Raw genomic sequence first — 26075 nt, 5'->3', positions numbered from 1 at the left:
GTATTCAATTACGTAATACTGTACTTTGACAGTCACGTGACGTAGTTGAGCTGCCTATCTGATGAGTAATAAGATAGTTGTAAGATACTGTACTCATACATTAGTCAACATTACGTCCTGAGTTGACATGTCGGACCCCTCTGAATGTGCGTATAATATCTTTGGATATTTTGGTGGGGTATGTGCAGTAATTGGAAGCCAATTTGTTGGGGAGTTTGGGTGATAATACTGGTGTTTGAGGGTAGATTGGTGGTTATTTTTGGAGAAAAAATCATACGGATGGATAGCGCTAATCATTCTGTTTTGTTTGGTATAACTATCATCTTGGTAGGAGCAGTAATTATGTATCTATTGGACATGTAACTCTATCAGTGATGGTGACTGTTAACAGAAGACAAAACACCATTTAAGGACAACGGGGTCAGCAGATAGGTATTACATAGCCTCTCTTAATGTTTTTGTCTTGTGATCTTTTCTCTTGCTGTCTTTTCGTCTGCTGTCTTTTCTTTTGCTTTTTTTTGCGTCTGCTGTTTTCTCTTGTCCCTGAGGACCGCTATCCCCTCAGCGCCCAATGACTCCTCTTGGCGTGATGTCATTCTACACTATCTGCGGTCTATTTATACTTGAACTTTACTGACTTGGAAAAAGCAGGCTGTGAAATCAAAGAGGCGAATCAAGTGTGTAATTCAATCGGAAAACATGGTAAAAAACTACCAAGACTACAAATAGTCAGCCAAGCCATCAGTAAAGGTATTGCTACACTGTTATTCCGCTGTCATCGCCACTTTTACGCCCCTTCACTAATGCCATCACACCTGCATCGATCAAGCAGGTGCTACATTTAGTACAACTTTGAACATCATGAGCAAATGCTCCTTGTGCAAATACGTGCGGCTCTTGTCTCAGATATCTCCACCTCTCTTGACTCCCGTTCATCAGATGACACAGAGATGCGGTATACAATCGAATCCGAAAAGCATATAAGGCAGTGTTTCCGTGCGTAGTGTACTACCACGTCACCACAAACACAACGACCACATCACAACAATGATCAACCCCTTCACTCTCCTCACTATTGCCACCTCCGCTCTGGCCGCCCCCATTGTCTGCGAAGAACCCCCAAACGACTCTGATACCCCTAAGTATGCTCTCAGCATGTTCCCCGGCCCTGGTGTCATCGGAATGAAGCCTCTCCAGATCCGAGGCAACAACGTGGTCTACGGTCTCACCCAGGGCTTTTCCTACTTCTATGCCGACTCGGTTGGAAACGCCATGGTTAACGTCCTCTCCGAAGGCCAGGAGCCCCGTCAGCTGTTCGCCAACGTCGAGACCGGCAAGCTCGAGGTTCTGGACCACCCCGCTCCGCCTCTTGAGGGCAACAGCGGAGGCTGGGGCTTCAACGGCGACGGCTCCGTCGTGTCTTTCTCGTCCTACGGCACCACCCAGTTCTACTCCTGCACGTCCAAGGACGACCCTCTTCACGGCGGCCAGGAGGTTTATGTCTTCAACGGAGGCTACGCCTGCGACAAGCCCATCAAGTTCACCATTGGAGCTGCAAAGATTTAAGGGGATCACTACAGTACATACTGTACTTGTAACTACAACCTGACGCCTCAATCGTCTTCAACCTTCACTCATTGCCTAACATACATCCTACCTTTGTCTCACGAACCGCCCCTACCATTCCAGTTTCTCTTAAATTACATACCTTTATCGATTATCAATGCATACATAACACTATCCGCTGTATCAATGCGGTATCGTAGTACATACTGTACACCACAGTGTCTTGTAAACCATGTGAGAGCTACAGAAGCACGTCCTAATAGCAATCCCGTGACTACAATTTTCGGTAGCACAACTTGACTTTAAGTATAGCAAGAGAGCATTGGACTTCTGCAGTTTGTCTTCCGTTCAGGGCAGACCTACGAGGGACGTACTGGAGGTCAGTTACGCTGTTTCACACATGGAACTACACAAACCCTTTGTTAGATAGATAGGTTCATCCCACGCGTATACTGTAACTGGGGCTTCAGGCCAAAACCCGACTTCTGGTCCCATAAACACAGTCCGTGACAATTGCCTGACATTCTCCGTTATAAAATATAACATTTACGCGAGCGACCCCGCTGGACTTCCCATGTAATTTGAATTCCTGTTGTAATAACCTCAAAATAATATTATATAACATTAAATTAAATTAAATCAAATTAATTGATTGGTTGATTAGTCATTGTTTGAGAGACAGGTTCTTCATGAAAAGTCACCTTGAAAAGTCACCTGAATGGAGTACAGTACCTGAAAGACATTGAATGGAGTTTATATGTATTAAATGAAAGTAACCTTGTCAACGCTACTCCTGAACAAGTTCCGATTGTTAGAGCTAGTTATCATCAGTGAGCTCGATTACTACGATCAGAGGCAACACACATCTGATTAGTCAGGCAACTCCTTTATGGAGATCCTTGGAACGAAGAGAGGCCAACCTGACCACCGACTGCAGGATTCCTCTAGTGACTAAATTCCATTTAAGTCTTCCTGAGTAACCTGGAAAGTTGGTGAAAATACTACTTCCGAACTCTATTTTCAATAAAAGACACCATTGGCAGCCAACTAAATCATATCTCCATTTGGTGTGTCGAACTTTCAAGTGATTACTCAATGGGACCCTGCTTATGATACCTCTATCACGAAATTCCCAGCATAATATTCATGAGAAAAGTCACGTGATCATATTCGTGTAGATTAAAAGTCGGTCACATGATTATTCGAAGATTTCAAGTGGCCCGTTATCCAGCTCTCTTCCTGACGAAGCCTCCTCTCTCCTGCATACTGTACGTGTTCAAGGTTCACGTCTTAATTTACTTTACGCGTCTCCTTGCCTAAGAGCCCTGACTATTCGCCTGAAGACCCACCCTTGTCGTCCAACAACCACCACACACACAGCCTTCACCTAGCCCCACCGATAGTCGACTCATGGATGCTTCTCAGATATTCGCCGCATTGAGGAAGGGAAATTTTGTGATGACCCCCCTCGCAAATAATCAGATGCGTTACGAGGATCTGGACTTTTTTTCTGAAGGCGAGCGTCATGTGTTTGTGAAAAAGTCCGACTATTCTCCCATTCCAAATGAGACTGCAACTAGGACGCATTTCGAGGATCTCGAACGTGCCGACGCAATGTGGATAGAACGTACCGGGTGGTCACGCTCTGCCGATGCTCTCGCCGGACAGGCTGACATGTGGAAGGAAGACAATATACCTCCATCGCTTCTGACAGCACATGACACATTGATGGATGAGGTGATACAAATGGGTGAATCACCTGCTACTGTTAGTCTTTGGCAGAATGATCTTTGGCGCGTGCGAGCCCAGGCTGAGAACTTCACGGAGGAGCCCGTCTTTGTGCCTGTCTTCAAGGAAAAGTATCTCGCCACTTTTCGCAAGCTGTTTTGCGTTCTAGTGTCGCGGCCAAAGATCTTCCAGTTTACCGCCAATCAGCGTGCAGCATACGATATCATGAAGAAGGATCCCAAGACTTGGACAGTGTTAGGGTTTTGGCACAGTGTCGTCTGCTATTCCTATAGCGGTTGTGCTAACGCCGCATACCAGCCGTTGGAGGCAGGTCTTGCTGCTCTGAACTGGGATGAGACGAACGGTATGTTCAGGCCGCTAAAGCAAGCGATGCAGATCATTGCGCATATCATGCTGATGATTAAACTGATGCTTGTGTACTTTAGCATCTGTGCATCCCAATTGATGCTCAGCGTGAACCATGGAGGGAGGAATCTGACAATGGGACGATTTTTTGAGCGCGAGTGTCAACCGTTCATTCGAACCAAGCGCAGCTCGGGGGGCCATACACCGGCCGGAAAGATTTTGAGGCTGTGGGCATACGGCAGAGCCATCTCCGAGACGTCGACGGGCAACGTGCAGTTGTCAGAGGACGGGAATATTTCGATTGGAGCTGCGGCCACTAGTGAGTCGCACATCAAGTCTGGTATCATGCGTCTAGTTGACGACCTAGAGTCGCAGGCTGTTGCACTGGTGGGCAGGAATGTTTCAGCTCTGGACCCTCGCATGTTTCTCGACTATATGGAAGTTGAATGCACCGGAACAAGGGTGGGCGAATCGCCTGCTGACAAGAAAAGGCTGTGGGATTGGGCAGGAGGAGACCCCATCGTTATGATGGACCGATTTTGGTCGAAGCGAATCTACAACGGAGGGCGTCTCAGCAGAGTTCAATGCGAAAGAGACTTCTTCGTCGAGGTTGTCAGATTCAAGGAGCTGCTGCTGGTTGCTCTGCAACTGACGGGAGGCTCGCCGGCAAGATGCTCGGAGATTTTGACGCTCAGGTTGATGAACTCGACGTGGGAAAAGAGAAACGTTGAATTCGGCTTGGGAGGAGGAGCGTTGGCGTATCGGTACAAGAAGCAGGGGGCTGGCGTCCTAAAGACTGTGCATCGATTCCTGCCTCAAAAGGTAGCTCGTTCCTTGTTGGTCTATATTGCCGTGATTCATCCGTTTATCATGTGCATGAACCAGCTGCTGTACAACAGAAGTCGCCCTGTCGGGGAACGAGCACTTCTTCAAAGCAGGTATCTGTTCCAATCGCAGTATCGGCAGCGCGTTCTCGACGAGCTCGACGACGACGACGACGACCCGCCTGAAACTTCGGATACTCACGAGCAGGAATGCGACGCGGTGATTTTTGATGATATGTGGACTTTGGACCGAGTCCGAACTGTGCTAAATGTGACGATGACAAAATACTTTGGCACCAAAGCCGGTGTCATGAACGTGTCGTCTTGGCGAAATTGTCAGGCTCTGATTACCCAGAAACGAATTGTTTGCCAGCCAGACAACGACGGAATTGACTTCCATGTTGGAGCTGATTTCCATGCCCTGCAATTTGGACACGGGGCTGAAACCGAACGTCGTCACGATGGCATCGCCCCTCTGGATCCTGAAGACCGGAGGATTTGCTTCCAACATGCAAGTTTGGCTTGGCACAACTATATCGGGCTGGACGCAGCGGTTCGACTGTCTTGAGATTTAAATAGGTAGAGAAGTGTTTGTTAACGATGAAATATTGAACATATAGTTCTGGTAGGTACTGTACAGTATGTACTGAACTAGTAATACCAGGGCACATTTACATTGTTAGTAGCTTTAAGAAAGCCTTGTATGAGTCGATGTTGCTGATATTGAGACCAACTACTGGTAGGGCCTCGGCTGACGATAAGCCGTACCATCAGGATATAGGTGCGATTGACCTTGAGCCACTATAGTCCAGCTATGTGAGTGGGGTCATGTGACCGCGGGATAGTGTGGAGAGGACGAGCAGACGGGGCGAGATGCTCGAGCTAATGACTAATCATTCTTGCATGATCATAACAAAAAAAGATATCCAACTGCCTTGGCAATTGGAAGACGTGACAACCGAGAGATTCGAACTCTCGCCTCCGAAGAGACCAGGATATTGCGTCAAGGTGTGACCTTAACCTGGCGCCTTAGACCGCTCGGCCAGGTTGCCGGTGTTTTTCACAGATTTTATGGCGATTTGTATGCTGAAAAATGTATTTATGTGGCGCAATTCACGTGAATCCACGTGAAATCGAACTCTGCATCGGTTTATCCAGTCGGTATTTCGACACTGGTTGTTTAATAGTGGGGTTGTCAGGTCTGACGGGAGACTCAGTCTTTTTGAGATCTTCAACTACTCAACTCCATCCAATTTTTGGTCCAAAGATAGCGAACCGTTCAATTGAAAGGTCGACAGTCTCACTCACCGGCTGTCGACGTTTTTCGCACCGTCTTGTTGTGGTGGGATCCCACATGTGTCAATTGGAGAAGTGGTAATCATGGCAATATGTGTAGTGTAGTTATGTTGCACAAGTGCAAGTTTGCTACATAAAACAAGTCATCTGATGCGACATCGAGCCAAGAAAATACCCATATGAAACCCGGTACTTGTAATTGAATCCGACAGACGGAGTCTCGTACAGTATGTACAGTTCACATACTTGTATGCTCTGCTCCTATACCTCAGTGTTTTTTTCTTCATAACATGTTCATCTTGTCAATGACGGCGGAACTGGTATAGATTCAGGCGGATATCCAGTCAGAAACCAATTGACCTTCCAATTGAACATTTTTTTTAGTTCTAATGATTCTTTCCCATCCATTGTGATGTTTGGTTACCAGCCCATCACTCCACCACCACCACCTCCCATGCCTAGATGACTCCACAGCATTCGATATCGAATTGAGGGTTCCAAGGGAATATCAGGCCACTAAAAACATTTATCTTCTAGTCTGAGATATTTTCCGTACCGTCACGTGGTAACAGCGGCGTTTTTTAGACGATGTTTTTTTTATTCCAATTTTTTATTCTAATGATTCATTACAGCTATATACCTAGTAAGCCGGGTTATTGGCGTTCAATAAATCATACACTTCTGAATCTTTGCGGTGTGCACTGCGAGGCGCTGTCAGTTTGTTTGTCGACGCTTCGTCTAGTTGATGTCATTGTCGTGGTCTCGTGGTAGTGAATCATGGCTTTTGAATTTTTTTTATTCCAATAAAAAAAACTTTTTTTTTTCACAGTATGGTGGCTACTTTTTACAAGATCAGAAAATCAGGGCCCGTTTAGCTTAGGGGTAGAGCGTTGCACTTGTATTTCAGTCTGAGATGCAAAGGTCACTGGTTCGATTCCAGTATCGGGCAGTTGTTTTTTGCCCAATTTTGGATTGTACCTCCAGAACGTACAAGACAGTATACTGTACATAGTGGTGCCTTCAATCGGTAATTGAATTAATTTGGACGGCTTTGTTTTGCATGTTTTTATACTTTATACTACTGTATTAGTTACGATGTGGCTGTGTATTGTCAACTATACTTCAACCTTTTAGTTGGGAATTATGATCTTCCAGACGACGGAGCTGGTATGCTTAACAAAAAAAATCAACCACAAAGACTCGAGGCGGGCGCAGAAATGTGCAAATATAAAGTGGTGCAAGGAGTCCAACATATATGTGGTATCTCTGGAGAGCAAAAAAGACGACCGCGGAGAGGGTCGAACTCTCGATCTTACGATTACAGAAACCCGATGCTTCTAACAGTCGTACGCCTTAACCAACTTGGCCACGCAGTCTCAGATGTTTGCTGGACCAGTGGTTGGGCTAGTTGAGTGCAAATAAATGCCCACAACTCGACGACGTACAGAAAATACACCATCTCTCGGTTGCCAGCTCGCTGTTCCTCCCGCTCTTCGACCATTCGAAGCGACACAACTGCGCTCTGAACCTGTCTCATTGATCTGCAGCCTGCCCCTGACGCACAACAGGCACGATACTGCACTCATCTTCACCACATGACAGACACACAACTAATAAGACCACCACTTTCCATCAACACACACGATGGACAACACACAGCTCTCCAACGCGGTCAAGGCGTTCCAGAACCGCAAGCCACTGCCAAAAATCGACTTCACCCAGCACACCATGGAGGACGGATCGGTGGTGTCGACGATCGACAGACCCATCAAGTCGGTGCCTGCACCCGCCACTAGCAAGCCGTCCGACGACGACGTGTTCGACCGAGCCACCGGGAAACCCAACTTGGAGTTTCTTAAGGACCACATTTACCGAGAAGGCCGACTGTCCAACGAGCAGGCGATTCGCATCGTAGAGGCCGGATCGCGTATTCTAGAGCAAGAACCAACCCTGCTGGAGATGGACGCCCCCATCACCATCTGTGGAGACGTGCATGGCCAGTTTTACGATCTGCTCAAGTTGTTTGAGGTTGGAGGAACCCCCGGACCCAGTACACAGTACCTGTTCCTGGGCGACTACGTGGATCGAGGCTACTTTTCCGTCGAGTGCGTGCTCTACCTGTGGTCGCTGAAAATCCACTACCCGGACTCCATCTACCTGCTGCGAGGCAACCACGAGTGCCGTCATCTGACCGAATACTTCACATTCAAGCGGGAATGTGTCCACAAGTACGGGGTCGATCTGTACGAGGCGTGTCTGGCCTCCTTCTGCACCCTGCCTCTGGCCGCCATTGTGAACAGACAGTTTCTGTGTGTCCACGGAGGTCTGTCTCCTGAATTGCATACCCTGGACGATCTGCGGCGAATAGACCGGTTCCGAGAGCCCCCCACCCATGGCATCATGTGTGATTTGCTGTGGGCCGATCCCTGCGAGGACTTTGGAGCCGAAAAGAGCAACGCACACTTTGTCCACAACTCCGTGCGAGGCTGCTCCTTCTTCTACTCCTATCACGCCGCCTGTGCCTTCCTGGAGGCCAACGGACTGCTGTCCATCATTCGAGCTCACGAGGCCCAAGATGCCGGCTACAGAATGTACAGAAAAACCAAGAGCACTGGTTTCCCCTCGGTAATGACCATCTTCTCGGCACCCAACTATCTGGATGCATACAACAACAAGGCTGCGGTTCTCAAGTATGAGAACAACATCATGAACATTCGGCAGTTCAACTCATCTCCTCATCCCTACTGGCTGCGCAACTTCATGAATGTGTTCACATGGTCCATGCCCTTTGTGGGTGAGAAGATCACCGGAATGCTCATCACCATGCTCAACATTTGCACAAAGGAGGAGCTTGAAGATGACGACAGCGTTAGCGGGATCAGTGAGGCTACTGAACCCGAGCCCGCTGCTTCTGTCGCCACCGGCGACTCTGATGCTCCCAGTACCATCTCGTTTGACCAGCGAAGGGCTCTCAGAAACAAGATTCTGGCCATTGGGCAAATGTCGCGTCTATTCAACGTTCTGCGACAAGAGTCCGAGTCTGTTTCCGAGCTTAAGGCTGTGTCTGGAGGCAAGCTTCCTCAAGGAACCCTTATGCTCGGTGGCCAGGGTATTCGAGATGCTATCACTTCGTTTGAGGAGGCTCGAAGCGCGGATCTGAGCAACGAGCGCCTGCCTCCTACTAGTGAGGAGCAGGCCAAGGAGAAGCAACAGCAGCAGGAGGGCTTCAAGAAGGCCATGGGCGAGCATGACGAAAAGATCCAGCGATTGGCCCGACGGTTGAGCAGGGGTTGAGAATAGTACACAGTATAAAGCGACGTTGCACAGTAGAAAAAAACAACAAAAACAACTCTCTTCACTTTGGTCAAATTTCAAATCCGATTCTCTCGTGATTTGCTATAGTAAATAGATACTTGATCAGACGAATTCACTCCCCCAATTCACCTCTTTCAATCAACACCGCTTTCAACAATGTCCTCTTCTTCTCCGTTGCTATCCCCAATGGTGACCACGTCATCACTTACGCCAATGGTGCCACCATCAACGATCAGGCTGTAGCCAAATCGTCCATCCACAAGGATGCTATGGACGGCCATCCGATTTCCGGGGATCCAAGGAAATATAGTTCCACCACTGTTCCAGCCGACTTCCAGACCGATTCTCTCACCGACGACGACGACGACATGAGGCTCGATGGCGGGGCCTCCCGGGCTGGACCCCCCCCCCCTCCCCGACCAAGACGGGGGTTCCTAACCCCCCCAGCTGGGTTTGGACCTACTGCCGGAACAGGTCCTCCCATCACCCAGTGTACAGCACCTTCAAGTTTCAGTCCCCCACAGAGCCGGAGCTAGTCGAGAAAGGCACATGGAGAGAACGTGAACATATCTATTTCCCAGATTATTTTCCTCGGCTCGCAGAGGTAGTTGACAACGCTTTTGCCCTAAGAAAACCTCTACCCACGGAACTGCGGTTTATCTCAATACTGGAGACTATCGAATCGCAAATTCAGTTGGACTCTAAATAGAGAGCTATCTGTCTTCGGGTCAAATGCAGAGACAACCCTGAACGTCTTCAGGAGATTCAGAATGAGGCACCACTTTTCGGTCGCCCTATGACGACCACGTACTCACCAATCTCAGTTTCACCCCTCTGAAAGCAAGAGTCAAGTCCTGTGGTAAGAGCGCAAACATCATGTCCCTGCGAGGACCCGATGGCACTTTGTTCTCCGACACACCCTCTATTGGCCGGATCACTCAGCTGCCTTCACAGACATCTACAAGCACAAAGGCAACCCTGAGGGCTTTGAAGAGTTTCTGAAAGAGGTTCCTGAGTCGGTTCTTAATCAGATGAGGGAGAGTGATTTCCAACGACAGCTTGACTCACCCGAAGGATGGTGATCCCACCGACGTCGCCAGTTACAGCCCAATCCCATTGATCAACACCAAGCTGAAGATCTTCACTCACATGTGAACCGTTGTTTGCAGAAAACCCTGAACTTCCTGGTCCACCCAGCCCAGACCGGTTTCGTTCCTGGTAGGCAGATGGCCACCAACCTTGATGCGATGTATCACTAATACAGTGTCTATGGCTAAAGGGAGTCCTGGATGCTCGGTATGTTCTTCTTCAAGAAGGCTTACGACTCGATCAGCCAGGAGTGGATCATCATGGTTTTGGAACATGTGGGTTTCCCGCCTAGGATCATCAACTACATCAAGGCAGTTCAAGCAAAGGCAGCGTCGACCAGCAACATCCGAGGCGTCTTATCTGGAGTGATCCCGATCTTGTCAGGATTCTCGCCAAGAACGCCTCGAAACTTTGACAAGCGCTTCTTCAACGACGAGCTCATCTACCTGCCTCTCAGAGCGGAAGGCATTGGCCTTTTGAACATTGTTGAGCAAGCAAAGAGTCTCCGTGCCACGCGAGCGGCTCGTTTCTTCAGGGATGATACTGCTGCAAGACAAACGCTATGTTCTTTGCCAGCGAGACAGTAGACTTGGGCTACGGGCACGACTCCCACCCTGCTACGAGAATGATCAAGATTCGGTAGTTCGAGACGGGAAACTGGCACTGGCGCCACTTCCTATCTGAATCCACGGACCGGTGCCTACGAAGACTTGCAAGGCTGTCTCCTATTGCTGTACTGGCTGAGCCTCCGGTTGACTTGCGCCCCAGGGCGGAGTGGTCAAAGAAGAGGAAGACAGTTGAACTGTTAGAACGCCAGCGTCGTGAAAACCCGATCGTATCCATGTCTCGAGAGCAAGTTGCATATCGCAAATCGCAAAGTCCCTGTCAAGGTGGCAAAGGACGGCTGACGCGTTCGTTTCAAAGTCACGAAGAACAAGCACTGGTTGGAGACACTGCGATCGGAGCTTGATCCAAACCATCTACACTGGCTCAAGACAAATCAGTCCCTGAGCAAGCACGAAAGACGTGACGATAGGAGCGCTGCTACGCCACACATGATGCGGCTGAGCCGCCTCCCCTTCCTTCACCTGGTGGTACCCTAAATCAATATCTGTCCAGTACAGAGACCAGGATATAGTTCTTGTCTACTCTTCAGACAGAAGAACTACCTTCACGTGCATCTTTTTGTCAATTGTCCAGCGTCCATGGCCATCTGCCAAAAGATTGGTGTCCCCTTTCCATCAAAAATGGCGGACTAGATCTTACTGGAAGCCAAGGACGGCCCGCTGAACTACATTAGACAGCTCTCCCATTCTTTGTGGCAGTTCGAGCGAGCTATGCGAAAAACTGGCCTAGTGGGTACTGACCCCGTGGTCCAGCGAGACTTAACTCGCTTGTTCATCTGAGTTTCTGCAGCATATCGTCGCGACATTGTGGTCATGGCTATGAAGCGGATGTACGGCGCGGAATGACTGCCGAAGTTGTTTTCACACGAATTACACCTTCGACGATCCATACGAGAACAAACTAAACCAACCTCGAGTCTGGATAAGACATGAATCGATTGATATGGCGGTAATTGATCATTAGAATACAAATTAAAAACAACGCTGCAAAAACGGTATAAAATCACAAAACGACTGGAAAGGATTGATTTCAGACATACACCAGTCCCATATCTGAAGCACCCCTTATTGGGAGTTGTAATGGAAATTGGTTTGTACTGTGCCCTTGAAAGAACCTGTACAGTGTGTTTCTATTGATAAAACGCCCATTTGAAGATACAACGCTTAACTGATTGTTCACTATGGCAAGAAGATGATCATTTTCAGGGCCGAAGATCAATCATTTCTTAGGATCGGTGCCAAGGGCCATCATTTGAAATAACGAAATCAGATCTTCTTTGTCCAGATCGTAAAGAACGTCGATGTCGACCTTCAGCTCTTTAATCCTTACCATAGCCCAGAAAACCATGCGCAAGTTGCCAGTCTTCTTACCCATTTTCCAAACCTGAATCGTCTGACCGATGTCCGTATCTTCGGATTCGATGAACTTGAGGGATATCTCCAGCAGCTCAGGCAATAAGTACATCTGAGCAGCTTCAACGAGCCTAGTTGCTTCTTTCACCTGTAGCTCTAACTCCTGACCGTAAAGGTACCTCACCATCATCTCCACTGTACTATGAGGTAGAGGCAGCTCTAGTTGGTTTTTTTTGATCTCTCTCATGCCGGATTCCACCATCGCCTTGAAGAAGGGCCAATTGGCTTCCATCACGGCTTTCAGGACGTTGATGGTATGTCCGTCCTCACTTTTGATGCAGAAATCGCCGTTGCCAGACTGTCTCAAACAAGCCAAGCCTTTCCTCTGGACACTTGTGCAAGTTGGGACATCGAATATGGAGCTTTGGGAAGCTAGCAATATCCAGATGTTGGCGTCCAGGGAGATGCTTTTGAACGTTACCCACCCATCGTAGGAAATGAGGTGGTTCTTTGAACCAGTGGTTCTGTTGTAGATAAGAAACTGGTTAATGTCAATGGCCACCGAAACCGAATCCAAAGTGGTTGTCCAGGGAGCCCAAAACACGGCCTTGTTGCTGGCGTGTCTCTGCTTCAACTTTTGGTCATAATAATAGAGAAACACCTCCTGTTGACACGTGCTGGTTTCTGGCAATCCGTTGAAGACGAAATCGAACCGCCCAAAGTCCTGGAGGTAACACTGAGTACATAGGTTGTCGTTCACGTACTCATCGTACTCCTCTAGTGTCATCTTTGTGATAGCTCCTTCCAGTAGATTTCGTTTCGCTTTCATAGTGGTCATGTGGGAGAGGTGTTGGCAAGAAGAAGAGAAGTGCTGTCGGGATCTCGAGATCTCGTTCAGCCCCAATTGTCTGGCAAGCTGGATCGGGCGTCTTCTTGTAGTTTCTATCAGCCTCAATATGACGTCGCACCTGAAAAGTCGACACACAGCCCCAAAAGGAAGTGGATTCATGAAAAGTGAACGTATGGAAATTGGACTTTAGAATTTCCAGATGTTTGCTTTATTTGCTACAGATAGTAACACAGAAAAAGTGGTGCTATACGAGAGGGTATAGCTACTGTGTGCTTACTGTCTCCCACTCTACCCAACAGCTCGGGTACAGCCCCCAGCAAGACTTTCGCACATGGACGCACTTGTCAACAGATATCAACATAATGCTCTACTTTACTTTCTCGATGTTCTGTTCCCTGCACTTCTCGATCCAACTCAACTAACCGCCAAATGACAACCATCTTCAACATCACCTCAAGTCTCTGAGCCAGCCCTCCAATACCAGATCAAGACATGAGGATACTATGAGTTCAGTCCTTGGAATGTGGCCATTGATATAACCGCCTCGGCGTCTTCAAAGGTATGGAGCCCATTCATGTAGAAGGTAAGAACCACTTCAAAATCTACACCAATTCGGGAAGATGATGGTAGCTATTGTCTTCTCGACTACCTCGCACCTGATGGTAGTTCCACTCATACCAGGTTTAGCACTCAATTGGTAGGGGCAAGGGAGTCTCCACCAAAATGACTGACAGGTGTTGATGAACATTGGTCAAACGTCAGATATACCAATCGAATGTGTTTCAGACAGGACCATGGCAACAAGGTCTCCCTGACGGGTTGCTTCCATGAATCACAATCTCATCAGTCAACTTTCAGCAATGGTAGTGTTACCAAGAAGCCCGTTACTATCGATACTGAGGACATCCCGAGCAGAGTCCGGGTTACAGCTATAGCTACAGTACACAACCCAACTCCTTCAGGGATCGAGCAATGTAGACGCAGCCAGAATAAAAAAGAGGGAGCTATAGTGATGTTCCAACTGTAGAAGATTACAGCGCCCTCGTTTCCCTACAAATACTTATCCCTGCAATACTTACTGGGCTCTCTGAAGCTTGACTGTGGGCGATCAGACGGGAAGTCCTAACACGACGGTCCCCTCGATAAGTGGAAGGATCAGCAGGTGAAAAGTGAAAAGACAGATTGCAATTGGTGTCTCTTTGAACAGCTTCCATAGCCGTCTGGTAGGTGGAGCACCTACCTCGACAGTGGTCGCGGCACGCTGACTGGCAATTGACGGTCTTTAGAGATAAAAACCGAGACGTGATCATTTATTAGTGCTATTAACGCATATAGACACCACCGTCGGCATCTCTTTGATACTTCTTTGGGCTCCATTCCACCGTTCTCCCTTGGTTTAGATACATGTCTGAATATTTTATTTACAGTTTAATATACAACCGAATACGATAAACCTTAAATTTGACTTTTGATTGTTTTTTATTCAAAATATTTTATAACATTAGTATTTTTTACCCCATCAAAAACGTACAAAATACGTGGGCTACACAATAGTTGAATGTGTTAGTAAGTCCGTTCATGATTGGTTTTAGTTTTGAAAATAAACAACAGGTGGCAAATACACCTTAGTTGAGATCTGGATTGTGGTGCGAAAATGCGGTATTGTAACTGTAGAATGGTGTTGAGTAGTGGTAGCAGGTACATTGTCTAGCTGTAGGAATAACCACGGCCTCTATTGGCACACCTGGTCATCAACATCAGAGAACCAATATCTGAACCTCTATCAACTCCGCCACAGCAGATTTGGTATCACCTGGCAACTTTGATAAGACATGTGTGGCGTGAGTGCCGTGTGAACCTTCAACTCGAGTCTATCGGATCATCGTCGAAGATGATAAATAGAGGGACGTGTCCTGCGGGTCTGGGGAAGGATTGCAAGTCGTCGTACATTCGAAAACCATATTCTTCACCAACTGGCACACTTGCGAAATGCTCATTGGCGTCCAGATCAGGTGGAAGAGCAAACCGGGCGATTCGTTTGGACTCACGGGTTTCACTGAGTGCGGAAATCTGCTGGGGAAGATCCCGCACTTTTCCTTCCACAACGCCAGGCTGATGGTGCCCCACGAGTCTGAAAAACGGCTCGGAAAAGGGTTCAGAAACGCCCCCGCGTTCATCAGATACTGCAGCGATGGACGGGTTTATTCTAACGCACACGTCGAGCACCTGGAGCTCAACATTGTCCCCAGGCCGAAACCCCTCTGTCGATGTCGCAACTGTCTCAGTGAGTTCAAATACAGCAACAATGTCAGTCACAAGAGCTCGCATGAAAGGTCTCCTCTTCTGAACGAAGACTCAGGTATCATTTCGTTTAACTCGCCCTCTTCCGAGCTCGAATGTCCCGTTTTGCGAAATCCACCGACCCCCGTCAAGCTGGAAGGGATCAGCGACTACTCAAACATCACCAGTGTTACGCTCATGTCCAACGGCAGGGTCGAAATCGCCGTCAAGAAGGGCATATTCGAGGCTCGTGGAAGATGGCTGTATCTTCGAGCCGGCAAAACCAATTACTGCCAGGACGGGAGAGTGTGTGCAGTGGACAGGAGCCACCGGGAGTTTCACGTCATTCGCAACCGGGAGGAATGGAGACATTTTTGATCTTCCGGGTGTTGCAACCACCGACCGAACTTCAGCCTGCGGCGACAATGCAACCGTATTGATCTAAGCCGCATGGACTGTTGGTTATCTCCCTGTCACCTGAGTAGAAGCTGCGGAAGCGACAGAAACACGTTAAGCCAGCATTTGACACTGTGAAACTGTTGTTGGCAGAAGGTGACTGTTGGCCGACAGCATAGCCGAGCGACAGGCCAACGAGATGAAGCAGTTTGACCAAGTCCAGTTCAGTTCAATTTTTTTCAGGTCATTACCATTGTCTAATTCGTTGGACATCTAATGATATGATATACAACAATGTAACTGGGTCGTGGAACCTAGGATCTCCAATTTGAAAATGTACTGTACTTGTATATCTGTCGACATTTTCGGTAATTGAAAGAGGACATGCCATGAGAGAGCGATTATCAGAGCAGATTAACCATAGCTGAAGTACAACAGACTTCAGTTGAACCGTACTCTCGTGCTCTTGCTTGTACTCAGCTCAGTGATAGCACAGTTTGTAGTATGAGTGCCATAAATGGTGACTATTGAGCTTGAATTGGGATCTCGACAAAAGGAGTAGAGACCCGCCCTTCACCTTTTTGTTCTTAGAATATGCAGACCCAATTGCAGAAATAGTGGAGAGCTGTGCTGCACCAGTAGTATGAGTAGGAGACCCATGGTTGTGAACTAGGTGGTGAAACCAGGTGGTGAATCAAAGCCTCACAGGGGGTTGACAACCGTGTGATAGGTGATCGTAACTGTTAGATTCTGAGAGAGTCCTATTACGGCTTTTGAAACGCTTTACTCTTATGATCGGTCATCTGGTTGTAATGATGAGAGGATGAGTTGGACAGCTTCGAAAGATAGCCTGAAGAAACAAGGAGCAGTCATACAACTCGGGCGGAATGGTGGAATATGGTGAAATACGTGCATTGATTCGGTTTTTTGAAGAAAAAAATCACAAATCACAGTGTCTTCCCCTTCACAATCCCAGTTCGTCATTTCCACAGTTCGCTTGACCAAAGAAAACGCCATGACGAACTGGGTATGTTCTCCATGAAGGCATTGCAATATCTGAGATAGTTTTCAATTAGATCTCGTAGTCATTCTATTTGTAACGTCGGTTTTTGGTCGGTTTTTCATTTCATTTATTTTATTTCATTCTAGTTTTAACCTGGATTCTTTTTTTCATTCTAAATTCGTTTGATTGTGTAATCACAACATAGATATTAACAATTCAGAGCGATTTTTACGTCACAAATTGGCATCCTGGCCGAGCGGTTAAGGCGAGAGATTAGAAATCTCTTGGGGTTTCCCCGCGTAGGTTCGAATCCTGCGGATGTCGCCATTTTTTGCTTCTATTTTTTGCTTCTAGTTTCCATCTTTTGTTTTATGTCGTCTAAAATCTATATCACTCTAACGTGGTCTGACTCGTGGAATGACTCGTCGAGTAGTCGTTTACCACCCTCTTCTTTTCGCCCTCGGACTCATCCACCAGCTCAATCGACTCGCACGACGACTCGCCCACTCCATCGACCACATCGACGGTGGTTTTGGGACCCGTGTACCATCTGTGAGCAAACAGAAAGTAGTATGTCAGACAGCCTCCCCAGACGCCGGCCAGAATGACGCATGTGTAGTTCATGGACAGCTTGTCTGGGTGGGCTGTGGTGCCGGGGAACTGCAGCAGGATGATTGCAAAGAACAGATAGGTGGACGCGAAGGTTCCAATAGCAATGGAGAGTCGTTTGCCTAGATAGAACGGGCCCGGAGTCAGCTTGTTTTGTCCAAACACCAGCTTCAGAGTCAGTGGGATGAACCACGCCAGATAGTTGCCTCCAGCCGACAGGGAGAAGATGGCGGCGGCAGCAGTAGCATCGATCATACAGATGGAGCCCAGAGCCAGAGCCAAAAGGGCGTTTCCCCAGACGCATCTAATGGGATTTGAGTATTTGGTGTTGACCACCTTGAGGAATGTGGAGAAGGGCAGAGCTCCATCTCTCGAAAAGGCCCAGGACTGTCGCGACGCTCCAATCACGTTCGAAAGGCCCATGGTCCACTGTAGACAGAAAAAAATGCACATAATTCCAATCGTCCAGTTTTTTCCCAAACAGTCGTAAACCAGCTGGGCCATCGGCTGTTGAAACTTGGTGTTCAAGAGCGGGGCAATATCATGGGGCATGACGGCTGCAAACACAATGTTGAGACAGAAGCCCAGGACCCAGCAGGCACCGATTGACGAGATGATTCCGAACGGAACAGCTCTGGTGGCGTCTGCGGCCTCCTCGGCCATGTGCACGCACGAATCGAACGCTCCAATCGTCCAGATGGGTGACAGCCATGTCAGAAAAAACACCCAGCCGTCGGGCCAGCCGTCGGTCAGGTTGTCAATGTGGGAGAACATGTACTCTCCAGTGTTCAGTCTGTTTCTGGCGCCGATTGGCAGAGCAATCATGACCACCAGAATCACGGCAAAGTTAATGAAAATGCACATGGTCTGGAACTTGGCCATATGGTGTGTTCCCAGAGAGCCCACGCACCCGTGAGACACCACACAGGCGGCAAAGATGCCATAGACGGTGTATTTGGACGGGTTCCAGCGTCCATCTGTTGCCACAATGATCACACTGGTGAAGATCTGTGCAAATCCATAGTCAATGGACATGACTCCTCCAGTCAGGCCCAGGGTGTTGGAGTAGCCAACCAGAAACGACAACGGGCGCTTCAGCTTGTCGGGCGCAAAATAAAAGGTCCACCAGTACAGACCGCCCGAAGTAGGTAGTGCCGATCCCAGCTCGGACATGGTGAGCCCCACACTCATGACGCAAAACGCACACACAAACCAACCCCACACCATTCCGTAGGGCCCTGCTGGGAGTGTGTAGGAGAGAGTTGTGGCGATGGAGGGAAGCAAGCCCATGATGGAGAAGGCGATTCCAAACATTTGCAGCTTGGAAAAGTTGCGCTTCAGTTCGGGCTTGTATCCAATGTCGGCCAGGACCTGGTTGTCCAGGGTGTCGGGGGGTTTAGCCTCTGGGTCGTTCATGGTGGGTTTGGAGCAGCGGAAAAGGAGATGGTGAGGGGAGCGATGGCGATAAGGACAGGAGGGAAAAGCGACGACACTATGCCGACGACTGGTGAGTGATTTACTCGTCGAAATTTCCGATTCCACTTATATACAGTCGCTCAAACACTAACACTAAAGGCCCATGTTAGCTTTGGGGGGGGGGGGGGGGGCATGGTCGGGGCGTGTAGTGGGTTCAAAAAGGGCAGGAAGGGAGTGGGCGTTGGAGGGTATTGTGGTCGAGAAAACCTCGTCTGAGGGGCATTGCCAAGCCTGCCAAGACTCGAACAAGCAAACTTAGCCGCTTATCGCGCGTTATCGGGTCTTGGCCCGGGCTGGGACACACGTCTGGTGGTTGCGTGGTTGCGTGCGTCGCTATCTAGATAAGACAGGCTTCTGTTTCAAACTGTTTTTCAGAAAGACAAGTTTGGACGGCGCGAAGCTTGATTGGATTCGCCAATGGTAGCGGGGGGAGGTCATGGCGACTTGACGACCGTTGAGACTGAATCCGGGCGATATTATAGGCAGTTGAAATCGTAAAAAGTTGCAACAAACGCCCACCGGTCGAAGTCGCACCGATTCCGCGACTTTTGCGTCGTGTAGACGATGCGAGATGGCACGGCAGAAAGCACGGGAGCCGCAGTCAAGCCACACGTGTCGAATACATACATATATGAACGAGCGGACGAACCCGACATTCCTGATTGGATTAGGTTGGACAGAAAGAGAGACCGGCAAGTGAAATGAAATGAGATGGAACGGAATGGAGAAAGCTACCAGTACGAATAGTTATTCCGGGATTTGCCAGACATGGCGTATTAGTGTTGGTTGGGGAGACGTAATCGGTATGGGAGAGAAGTATGGGAGAAAAGTAATCGAGTTTTCTCGGCTCTTCGACGAGTCCGGCCAAAAAACAGTAAATACAAGCACTGATGTTGTCATATCATCTCTGTGGTAGCAAGATCCTTGTCCTTATTCTCCATATTCGCAACCTCTTGCATCACCAACAGTAATGTACAATACTGACAGTTAGTCCTCCTTCATTCACCAGACACCAACTTTCTTGTGCACTGATGACGTCACGAGAGCCAGAACCAAAGAATGGGAAAAAGAGAGAGATGAGTGGATCTGGGGAGGCGATTTGGTCCCTAAGACCTCATGACCTCTACGGAATTGAGATGATCTGCGGACGAGCAAGTTCCAACGTTCATTTTAGGGATGTTCTGGGCACTGAGAGATATGTTCCAGGCGTCCTTTGCAACGATTTTTTGGGCCTGGACATTTACCGGAGCATTTCCTCTTTTATAATCTCCTCAGGTCAGACAATGGTGTCAAATACTCTCCGCGGAGTAGTGTTATGCTGGAAAGAGTGACTCTAGATAGTGATACTCGCCAAGAGGGACAATAATGTAGTGTACTTGTACTAATAGTACCTTTTTCTGATGTAAACATTAGATGTTGCAACTCCTCAAAATCTCCTGGATCCCTCTAGTCTGGCTCTGTTGTTGTTACGTATTCCACTACAATTTGTTATAATTATAGTTGGTAATTACTTAAGATTGACTCCGTGAGCCGGTTGTCCGTCTTCGGAGACACCCAAGAGAATATGAGTATATCAGGAGATCGAAAAAGGTAACATTCCCGTCAAAATACATATCGTGGACATTTTTACAGTCATAAAATGCTCAGAGTGAGTCGAATTGGGTGAATAATTGTCATTTATGTGCCAAGACGGTTCTTTGAAGTTTTCAGATATGAGCACGAGAAGACGGTGCCTGCAATTGTACAACAGAAAAACACAGAATATTTTCACCATAGAATCATGGGCTTCTCAAAAAGCCCCGATCAGTGGATCAATTCCGCCACCTGGTTGTCATTATATTACACACCAGTACACATACGTACTGTACTGTACATACTGTACGTACCCAGTAACTCCCCAACAATTAAGTAAATAACCAGCTAAAGGTTTCCTTTTTCCAACAATAACGCCTTTCTCTACTTACCTTACTGCACTGTGCTGTTTTGTTCTCACCAATTTTTTTATTTTTCCAGATTTTAGTTCTATGAATTTTTTTATATTTTCTTTTTTTTATTTTTATTTTTTATTTTTCTTCCAAAACTCTACCCAGCCACGCGTGGCGCACTCAGACGGACCCTGTTGTCCAATTGACGGGCCAAAAACAAGCGGATTTTCTGTAAACAAAAACGAACGAAAAAAGGGCCCAAAATAGCTCGCTCCCCAACTCGTATCAACGCGCTCCGCTCGGTCTAAAAATACCTCCGGGCCAAAATAACCAAACACATGGGTCAAGGTTCTCACCATCTACCCTAACCGCGACCCCACCAACCATGTGTTTGAACCGCACCACCAGGTATACGATTTGCCGCTAGCTACACCAACAACAATGTCGTCCTCCATGCCGTACGACCCGTACGCCGGCGAGAGCCATGCGCAGACGCACCATACGGGCAACCACAAAACGGCCGCCATCCAGGCGCAAATCGACGATACCGTGGGCATCATGCGAGAGAACATCAACAAGGTGGCGGAGAGAGGAGAACGACTGGACTCGCTGCAAGATAAGACAGACAACCTGGCGGTGTCGGCCCAGGGCTTCCGACGAGGCGCCAACCGGGTGCGAAAGGCCATGTGGCTCAAGGACTTCAAGATGAAGGTCTGTCTGGTCATTGGAGTCATCATTCTGATTGTGGTGATTGTGGTTCCGATCGCGGTCCACTTTTCCGGACGATAGATAGACGTGGCGACACGACATGGGAGAGACGCACCTTTAGAGCAGACGTCCGCGCGTCGGGACTTATTAACGACTATATGAGAATAAATGCTAACTGTGTATGATAGATGGCATTTTCGTAGATCAGCTGGAACCGTCAATTGCTACAGTGCAAGGGCTAACAAGCGTTAGTCAGGGTTAACACTCGGTCGACTAACACTCGGTCGACTAACATTCGGTCTACTAGCACCCAGTCAAACAAACGCTCATTCGACCAACGCTCAACTAACACTCGGACGATCAGGGCGAGCGGTAGGTTCTACACAACAAGTACCACGGCATGATTGCATCAGGTGTCGTTCAATAGAATATCCAGACTGCCGAGAGGCTTCAGTAATGGATTCATTGAGATCGCGACTCCAGAGACAGATGTGCAGTGGAAGCACTGAGCTGCGGGTCAACACTCAACTCCATCGATCGATACGTGTGAGACAGAGTCGGATAGAAGACCGTAGCCGGGTTCAGATAAGTTGCTCTTGAGTTTATCACTATCGGCATTGTCGTAAGTAGATTGATCGCTTGAGAGCAAGTAGAACATCATTCTACTTAACTGTCGCCGAGGAATCTACTTTCCGTGCACCGACGAGATTTCCACCTTCTGTAGGAGTCACTTCCAAGCCAGTTTTTTCTCAAATACACCTTTCTGAATGCAATACTAGTACAGTACCGTAAGAATCGCTATCACCAGTTCGAACCCAAGATACAGTCCACATGTACAGATCTGCAGTTTGTGACGTCTGACTGCATATATCAAGTACTGATGGCATGTGGCTGAGCGATACGAGCTTGTGCGTAAAAGCACCTTAACAGCGATTTCAAAACCAGGCAGCGATGGTGGAGTGGTTATGATACTGACCCCCACAGACCCCCGTCTTTTATCTTATCAATCAGAAACCTTAATATATATAATTTTTCAAAAAAATATCAAGTGAATTTATATCAAATATGTCAGTGACTCGCAAATGGATTGGCGACTTACTACTGATCGGAGAGACCTTGTTCCCGTTTGTGGTGATAAATCCACAAGAGCAGGGGGATTTTTTCTGGCCAGATGATGACCTGATGTTGACCTGATGTGGGCTCAGTCCTACTCCTCCAAAGAGTCCTGTGGTGTTGTGAAGTCGGAACAAGCCCTATCCAGTCATGTGCAACCTATCCAGTCAAGTGGAGGTCGTTAATCTATGTACAAGTTTCCCTTGTGACTTACTGGGAAGACGTCCGATAACCACTCTGCAGTCTCTGAGACCACTTGTGGGATGACACTTTGTCCTGAACACTGCATCAAGTTGACCATCGTAAAGTCTTCGAACTTGTCTGGTGCTCGGAAGGACGCTCGATCTTACTTTTCTCTCCTTATCCGTGTTCAACAGGGTGGGTTTATCAGCGCGGTCAGGATTCACCCGGCATACAGACCTCAGAGACTTCGTGGTAGTCTGGCACACAGAGCCACAGGGACTTTGTTATCGTCCTGAACAGATATTGACTCCTTGTCAGGATGCTCGTCTTCATCATTAACGGCACTTCTTGGTGTATTCAGGCTCCTTATAGTCATTATCGGGATTGAGCTTCATTCGCTCCTTGGGAGACAGGTTCTCGTAGTCTTCATTTTGGTCAAACGTGCAACAGGCCAGTCTGTTCAGCGGGTGTCCAATATCTAGGTGGTGTTGGCTCGGAGATAGAGATAGTGATACACTCACCATTCTTCAGCTTCTGACAGTATACTGGTCTACTTGTTTCGTCAAGTTTCACGGCTCATTCCTCGCACAACAATCACATCAATTACAACTAATCTCATCACCTACAGCAAATACACGAAGGCCCCGTGACTCGTCTTCAGCTTAAGCACCACCACCAGGGCGGCGGTGAATACAACGCCGGCAATCATAAACGCCATATTGACCCAGGCGGCTTTCACAAACAGAGGAGCGGCGGTGGCGACCCATGTTCGCAGAACAATGACTCCATACCAGTTAGTGATGAAGGTGAAAACGGCAAAGCTCATGAGTCTTCTGTTTCTTCCTTGGACGTTGCTCCCCAGCCAGCAGGCGAGAGTAGGCATGGCAGCGACCATGTTGGGGATAATGAACCACGCTCCTCCATATTTGATCCAAAAGTTCTTGTGGCTGGGCGTGCACAGAACGAGAGCCCATCCAATGATAGCAAACAGGTAGTTCGCCAGCAGGAACGGGTAGTTGGTCTTGTACTTAGTGGAGAACCAGTTTTGAACTAGACAGTAGAAGCAACTCCACACCAGAATGGGCCAAACGATGCATTGACCTAGAGCTGGTGAGTATTTGAGCACGTGCAGAGTCACGGTCATGAGCTCTCCATAGCACGAAAAGATACCATTGTAAGTAAAGAGACCCATGGCACCGGTGAGCCAGACAATGGGGTCTTTGAGAGCCATTCCAAGGCCCTGAATGACTGTCTCGATGGGCTCGATCGGGTTTCCTCCAGCATAGTGTTTTTCGGTGATTTTCTTGAACAGCTGGTATCCGTCTTCACCATGTTTTCTGATCCATCTGGGGTGGTAGAAGTAGTCTGGCAGCAATCTCCACACCAGAGGAGCCTGAAGACAGCCACAGATTCCGGTGATGAAAAACATCCACGCCCAACCGGGCTTTCCGTCTGTAATCAGACCAAGTGCAATGGCGATGAGGGCAAACAGCGGTACCATGAACCAAGATACTGCCCAGGAGCAGGCAATGACAAACTGTCCCTCGAATCTTCCATGAGACTCGTATGTAACCTGAAGAATTACAGGTAGCGCAACACTCATGACGGCCCCCATAATCACTCTGTCCGCTGTAAGACCTCCGTAATTGACACAGATGCCCAACAGTGTGCAACAGAGACCCCAGATGAACATTTGGACTCCAGCAAACACGCGCGGGTTCGATTTAGCAAACAGCAAAGCCATAGGAATTACAAAGACAGCGTAGGTGAAGTATAGTGCTGCCTGCGACCATTCATATTCAGAGGGGGTGAGTTTCAGAAAAGGCTCAATTCCTCCCGTGACAGTCACTCCAATCACGTCCCTTGAAACAATATGAGAAGCAAGAAAAACTTGGAATTGGCAACCAACGGCTATACTTCTGTGTAATTTCAGATGGCCCTCTTTCTTCTTTGAAATGGAGACGTCTGACACTTGTCCAGAAGTGACGCTGTGTTGGACATAAAGATCGTCTGTCTTGGTCTCTTCCAGATGCTCAACTGACGGCTTGTCATCTTCCAGGTGTTCAATGGAGTGTTTGGTGTCCTCGAGATGTTCAATTGAGGTCTTTGGGAAGGTTGATTCGTTCATTTTTACTGCTCTACACACACCCCCAACATGGCTATATAGGAAACCAGTACAAGGCGAGTACAAGGAGCTCAGCAAACTCAGAAGACTCAGCAGAAGTCCACATTAAGTTGGATTGTGGGGAATGATATGGTACTGTGGGGTAGGAGGGGTGTCGGTGAGGTTTTATTGGGATATAAGTTGATTGTTGGACAATCTTTGCTTACTCTAGACGTAAACTCGCAGAACCACGCAATTGTGACCTCAATACAGCGAACCAACGGGACAGGACTGTTCGAAACTGTCTCCACAATCAAAAGGACCCACCCAATGCTAATTGTATCCTTGCTACTACATAGTTACAGTTGCAAATAAACAATCTAGCCGCGTCAGGTGTGTACGGCGGTGGGAGGTGTACCTACGAATGCCTACAGGTTGAATTAGAACTTGTGTCAACGTAACTTCGGCCGAAACCTGTCGGACAATGGGAATTACATCCAGATAACCAGTCTTGGCATTTGCTCCCCTCACTCTGTTGTCGGGGTCTGCATTTTCCGGACTTCCGTCTGCAGTGCCCCCCACCTTCTTTGTCTCACGAGAGGTTCTCCTGTACCACCCAAGAAGCGTTACAGTAGGAGAAAGGAAGGGGGAAACCCGTTCAGATCGGCTTTGATAAGGGATCTGTATGATCACTTGTCTAGTTTTTCTTCCTCTTTTGCTCTCAATACCTCTTTTATCGACTATTCCCCTCGCCTTAACGAGAACCCTGTCGGCGACTAACTTCAATCCTACCCCACACATCTGCAACAGATGGAACATACAGATGGGGGTTTTGAACATTAATCGACTTTGAACTGGCCATCTGTTGTTGAATGAAGAGGGGACGGTGAGGTGCATGGTCGGTTGCTTATGGTATTCGTACTTGGAAACTACAAGTTCTTGACCTTCCGAGCGTTGCGCCGTTCGCCATTAGTGCAACAGATGCCATTCTACTGCCCGTTCAAAGCTCGATAAAAGCTTTCGAATCCCACCATCCGGTCGACTAAATAGGTTCCACTGCCCCGTATTGCTCCCAGAATCTGCCCTTAGATCGACTATAACTGACTGCTAAACCTACAAGTAGAGCCCCACAGGAGAGTCCGTCCAACATCTCATGTCCTGCCAGACAGGGTGTTGAAACAGACAAGTACAGTATGTACACGTGATTTAAGGGACTGGATAAATTGTTGCAAGGCGTAAAAGCAAGGTGGAGGGGATGACAGATA

General features: G+C 48.0%; 12 protein-coding genes and 4 non-coding genes across 16 annotated transcripts; 8 read left to right on the top strand and 8 right to left on the bottom strand.

The window, feature by feature from the left end:
• Positions 1-1047: 1047 nt before the first annotated feature.
• YALI1_A03688g (uncharacterized protein) lies at positions 1048-1566 on the top strand (the record flags this gene model as incomplete). Its single annotated transcript, XM_499724.3, has 1 exon — positions 1048-1566. The coding sequence occupies one exon, from the start codon at positions 1048-1050 to the stop codon at positions 1564-1566; it is 519 nt and encodes a 172-aa protein (XP_499724.2).
• Positions 1567-2976: 1410 nt separating this feature from the next.
• Positions 2977-5052, top strand: YALI1_A03669g (uncharacterized protein; the record flags this gene model as incomplete). The annotated part of the gene is made up of 1 exon (XM_499723.3): positions 2977-5052. One exon carries the CDS (start codon positions 2977-2979, stop codon positions 5050-5052), a length of 2076 nt encoding a protein of 691 aa, XP_499723.3.
• A 384-nt stretch (positions 5053-5436) lies between these two features.
• On the bottom strand, positions 5437-5536 carry YALI1_A03643r. Its single transcript has one exon. It is a non-coding gene; the product is annotated as a tRNA-Leu (tRNA).
• Positions 5537-6645: 1109 nt separating this feature from the next.
• YALI1_A03632r lies at positions 6646-6729 on the top strand. The gene has a single exon. It is a non-coding gene; the product is annotated as a tRNA-Thr (tRNA).
• Positions 6730-7063: 334 nt separating this feature from the next.
• Positions 7064-7156, bottom strand: YALI1_A03627r. Its single transcript has one exon. It is a non-coding gene; the product is annotated as a tRNA-Asn (tRNA).
• A 268-nt stretch (positions 7157-7424) lies between these two features.
• Positions 7425-9074, top strand: YALI1_A03624g (uncharacterized protein; the record flags this gene model as incomplete). Its single annotated transcript, XM_499722.3, has 1 exon — positions 7425-9074. The coding sequence occupies one exon, from the start codon at positions 7425-7427 to the stop codon at positions 9072-9074; it is 1650 nt and encodes a 549-aa protein (XP_499722.3).
• Positions 9075-9891: 817 nt separating this feature from the next.
• On the top strand, positions 9892-10177 carry YALI1_A03599g (uncharacterized protein; the record flags this gene model as incomplete). The annotated part of the gene is made up of 2 exons (XM_068281623.1): positions 9892-9918; positions 9962-10177. The coding sequence occupies 2 exons, from the start codon at positions 9892-9894 to the stop codon at positions 10175-10177; spliced, it is 243 nt and encodes an 80-aa protein (XP_068137724.1).
• Positions 10178-11475: 1298 nt separating this feature from the next.
• On the bottom strand, positions 11476-11959 carry YALI1_A03579g (uncharacterized protein; the record flags this gene model as incomplete). The annotated part of the gene is made up of 2 exons (XM_068281622.1): positions 11476-11907; positions 11954-11959. The coding sequence occupies 2 exons, from the start codon at positions 11957-11959 to the stop codon at positions 11476-11478; spliced, it is 438 nt and encodes a 145-aa protein (XP_068137723.1).
• A 70-nt stretch (positions 11960-12029) lies between these two features.
• Positions 12030-13172, bottom strand: YALI1_A03567g (uncharacterized protein; the record flags this gene model as incomplete). Its single annotated transcript, XM_499720.3, has 1 exon — positions 12030-13172. The coding sequence occupies one exon, from the start codon at positions 13170-13172 to the stop codon at positions 12030-12032; it is 1143 nt and encodes a 380-aa protein (XP_499720.3).
• A 1830-nt stretch (positions 13173-15002) lies between these two features.
• On the top strand, positions 15003-15671 carry YALI1_A03549g (uncharacterized protein; the record flags this gene model as incomplete). Its single annotated transcript, XM_499719.2, has 1 exon — positions 15003-15671. The coding sequence occupies one exon, from the start codon at positions 15003-15005 to the stop codon at positions 15669-15671; it is 669 nt and encodes a 222-aa protein (XP_499719.2).
• Positions 15672-16934: 1263 nt separating this feature from the next.
• YALI1_A03529r lies at positions 16935-17016 on the top strand. The gene has a single exon. It is a non-coding gene; the product is annotated as a tRNA-Ser (tRNA).
• A 66-nt stretch (positions 17017-17082) lies between these two features.
• YALI1_A03512g (uncharacterized protein) lies at positions 17083-18717 on the bottom strand (the record flags this gene model as incomplete). Its single annotated transcript, XM_499718.2, has 1 exon — positions 17083-18717. The coding sequence occupies one exon, from the start codon at positions 18715-18717 to the stop codon at positions 17083-17085; it is 1635 nt and encodes a 544-aa protein (XP_499718.1).
• A 214-nt stretch (positions 18718-18931) lies between these two features.
• On the bottom strand, positions 18932-19215 carry YALI1_A03507g (uncharacterized protein; the record flags this gene model as incomplete). The annotated part of the gene is made up of 2 exons (XM_068281621.1): positions 18932-19114; positions 19159-19215. 2 exons carry the CDS (start codon positions 19213-19215, stop codon positions 18932-18934), a joined length of 240 nt encoding a protein of 79 aa, XP_068137722.1.
• Positions 19216-21143: 1928 nt separating this feature from the next.
• YALI1_A03487g (uncharacterized protein) lies at positions 21144-21491 on the top strand (the record flags this gene model as incomplete). The annotated part of the gene is made up of 1 exon (XM_499717.3): positions 21144-21491. One exon carries the CDS (start codon positions 21144-21146, stop codon positions 21489-21491), a length of 348 nt encoding a protein of 115 aa, XP_499717.1.
• A 1837-nt stretch (positions 21492-23328) lies between these two features.
• YALI1_A03450g (uncharacterized protein) lies at positions 23329-24834 on the bottom strand (the record flags this gene model as incomplete). Its single annotated transcript, XM_499716.3, has 1 exon — positions 23329-24834. One exon carries the CDS (start codon positions 24832-24834, stop codon positions 23329-23331), a length of 1506 nt encoding a protein of 501 aa, XP_499716.3.
• Positions 24835-25161: 327 nt separating this feature from the next.
• On the bottom strand, positions 25162-25707 carry YALI1_A03442g (uncharacterized protein; the record flags this gene model as incomplete). The annotated part of the gene is made up of 1 exon (XM_068281620.1): positions 25162-25707. One exon carries the CDS (start codon positions 25705-25707, stop codon positions 25162-25164), a length of 546 nt encoding a protein of 181 aa, XP_068137721.1.
• Between the last annotated feature and the right edge of the window lie 368 nt (positions 25708-26075).

Source organism: Yarrowia lipolytica, chromosome 1A (genome assembly GCF_001761485.1).
Source record: "Yarrowia lipolytica chromosome 1A, complete sequence".
Taxonomy (NCBI): domain Eukaryota; kingdom Fungi; phylum Ascomycota; class Dipodascomycetes; order Dipodascales; genus Yarrowia; species Yarrowia lipolytica.
This window is presented reverse-complemented; position numbering and strand designations above follow the sequence as displayed.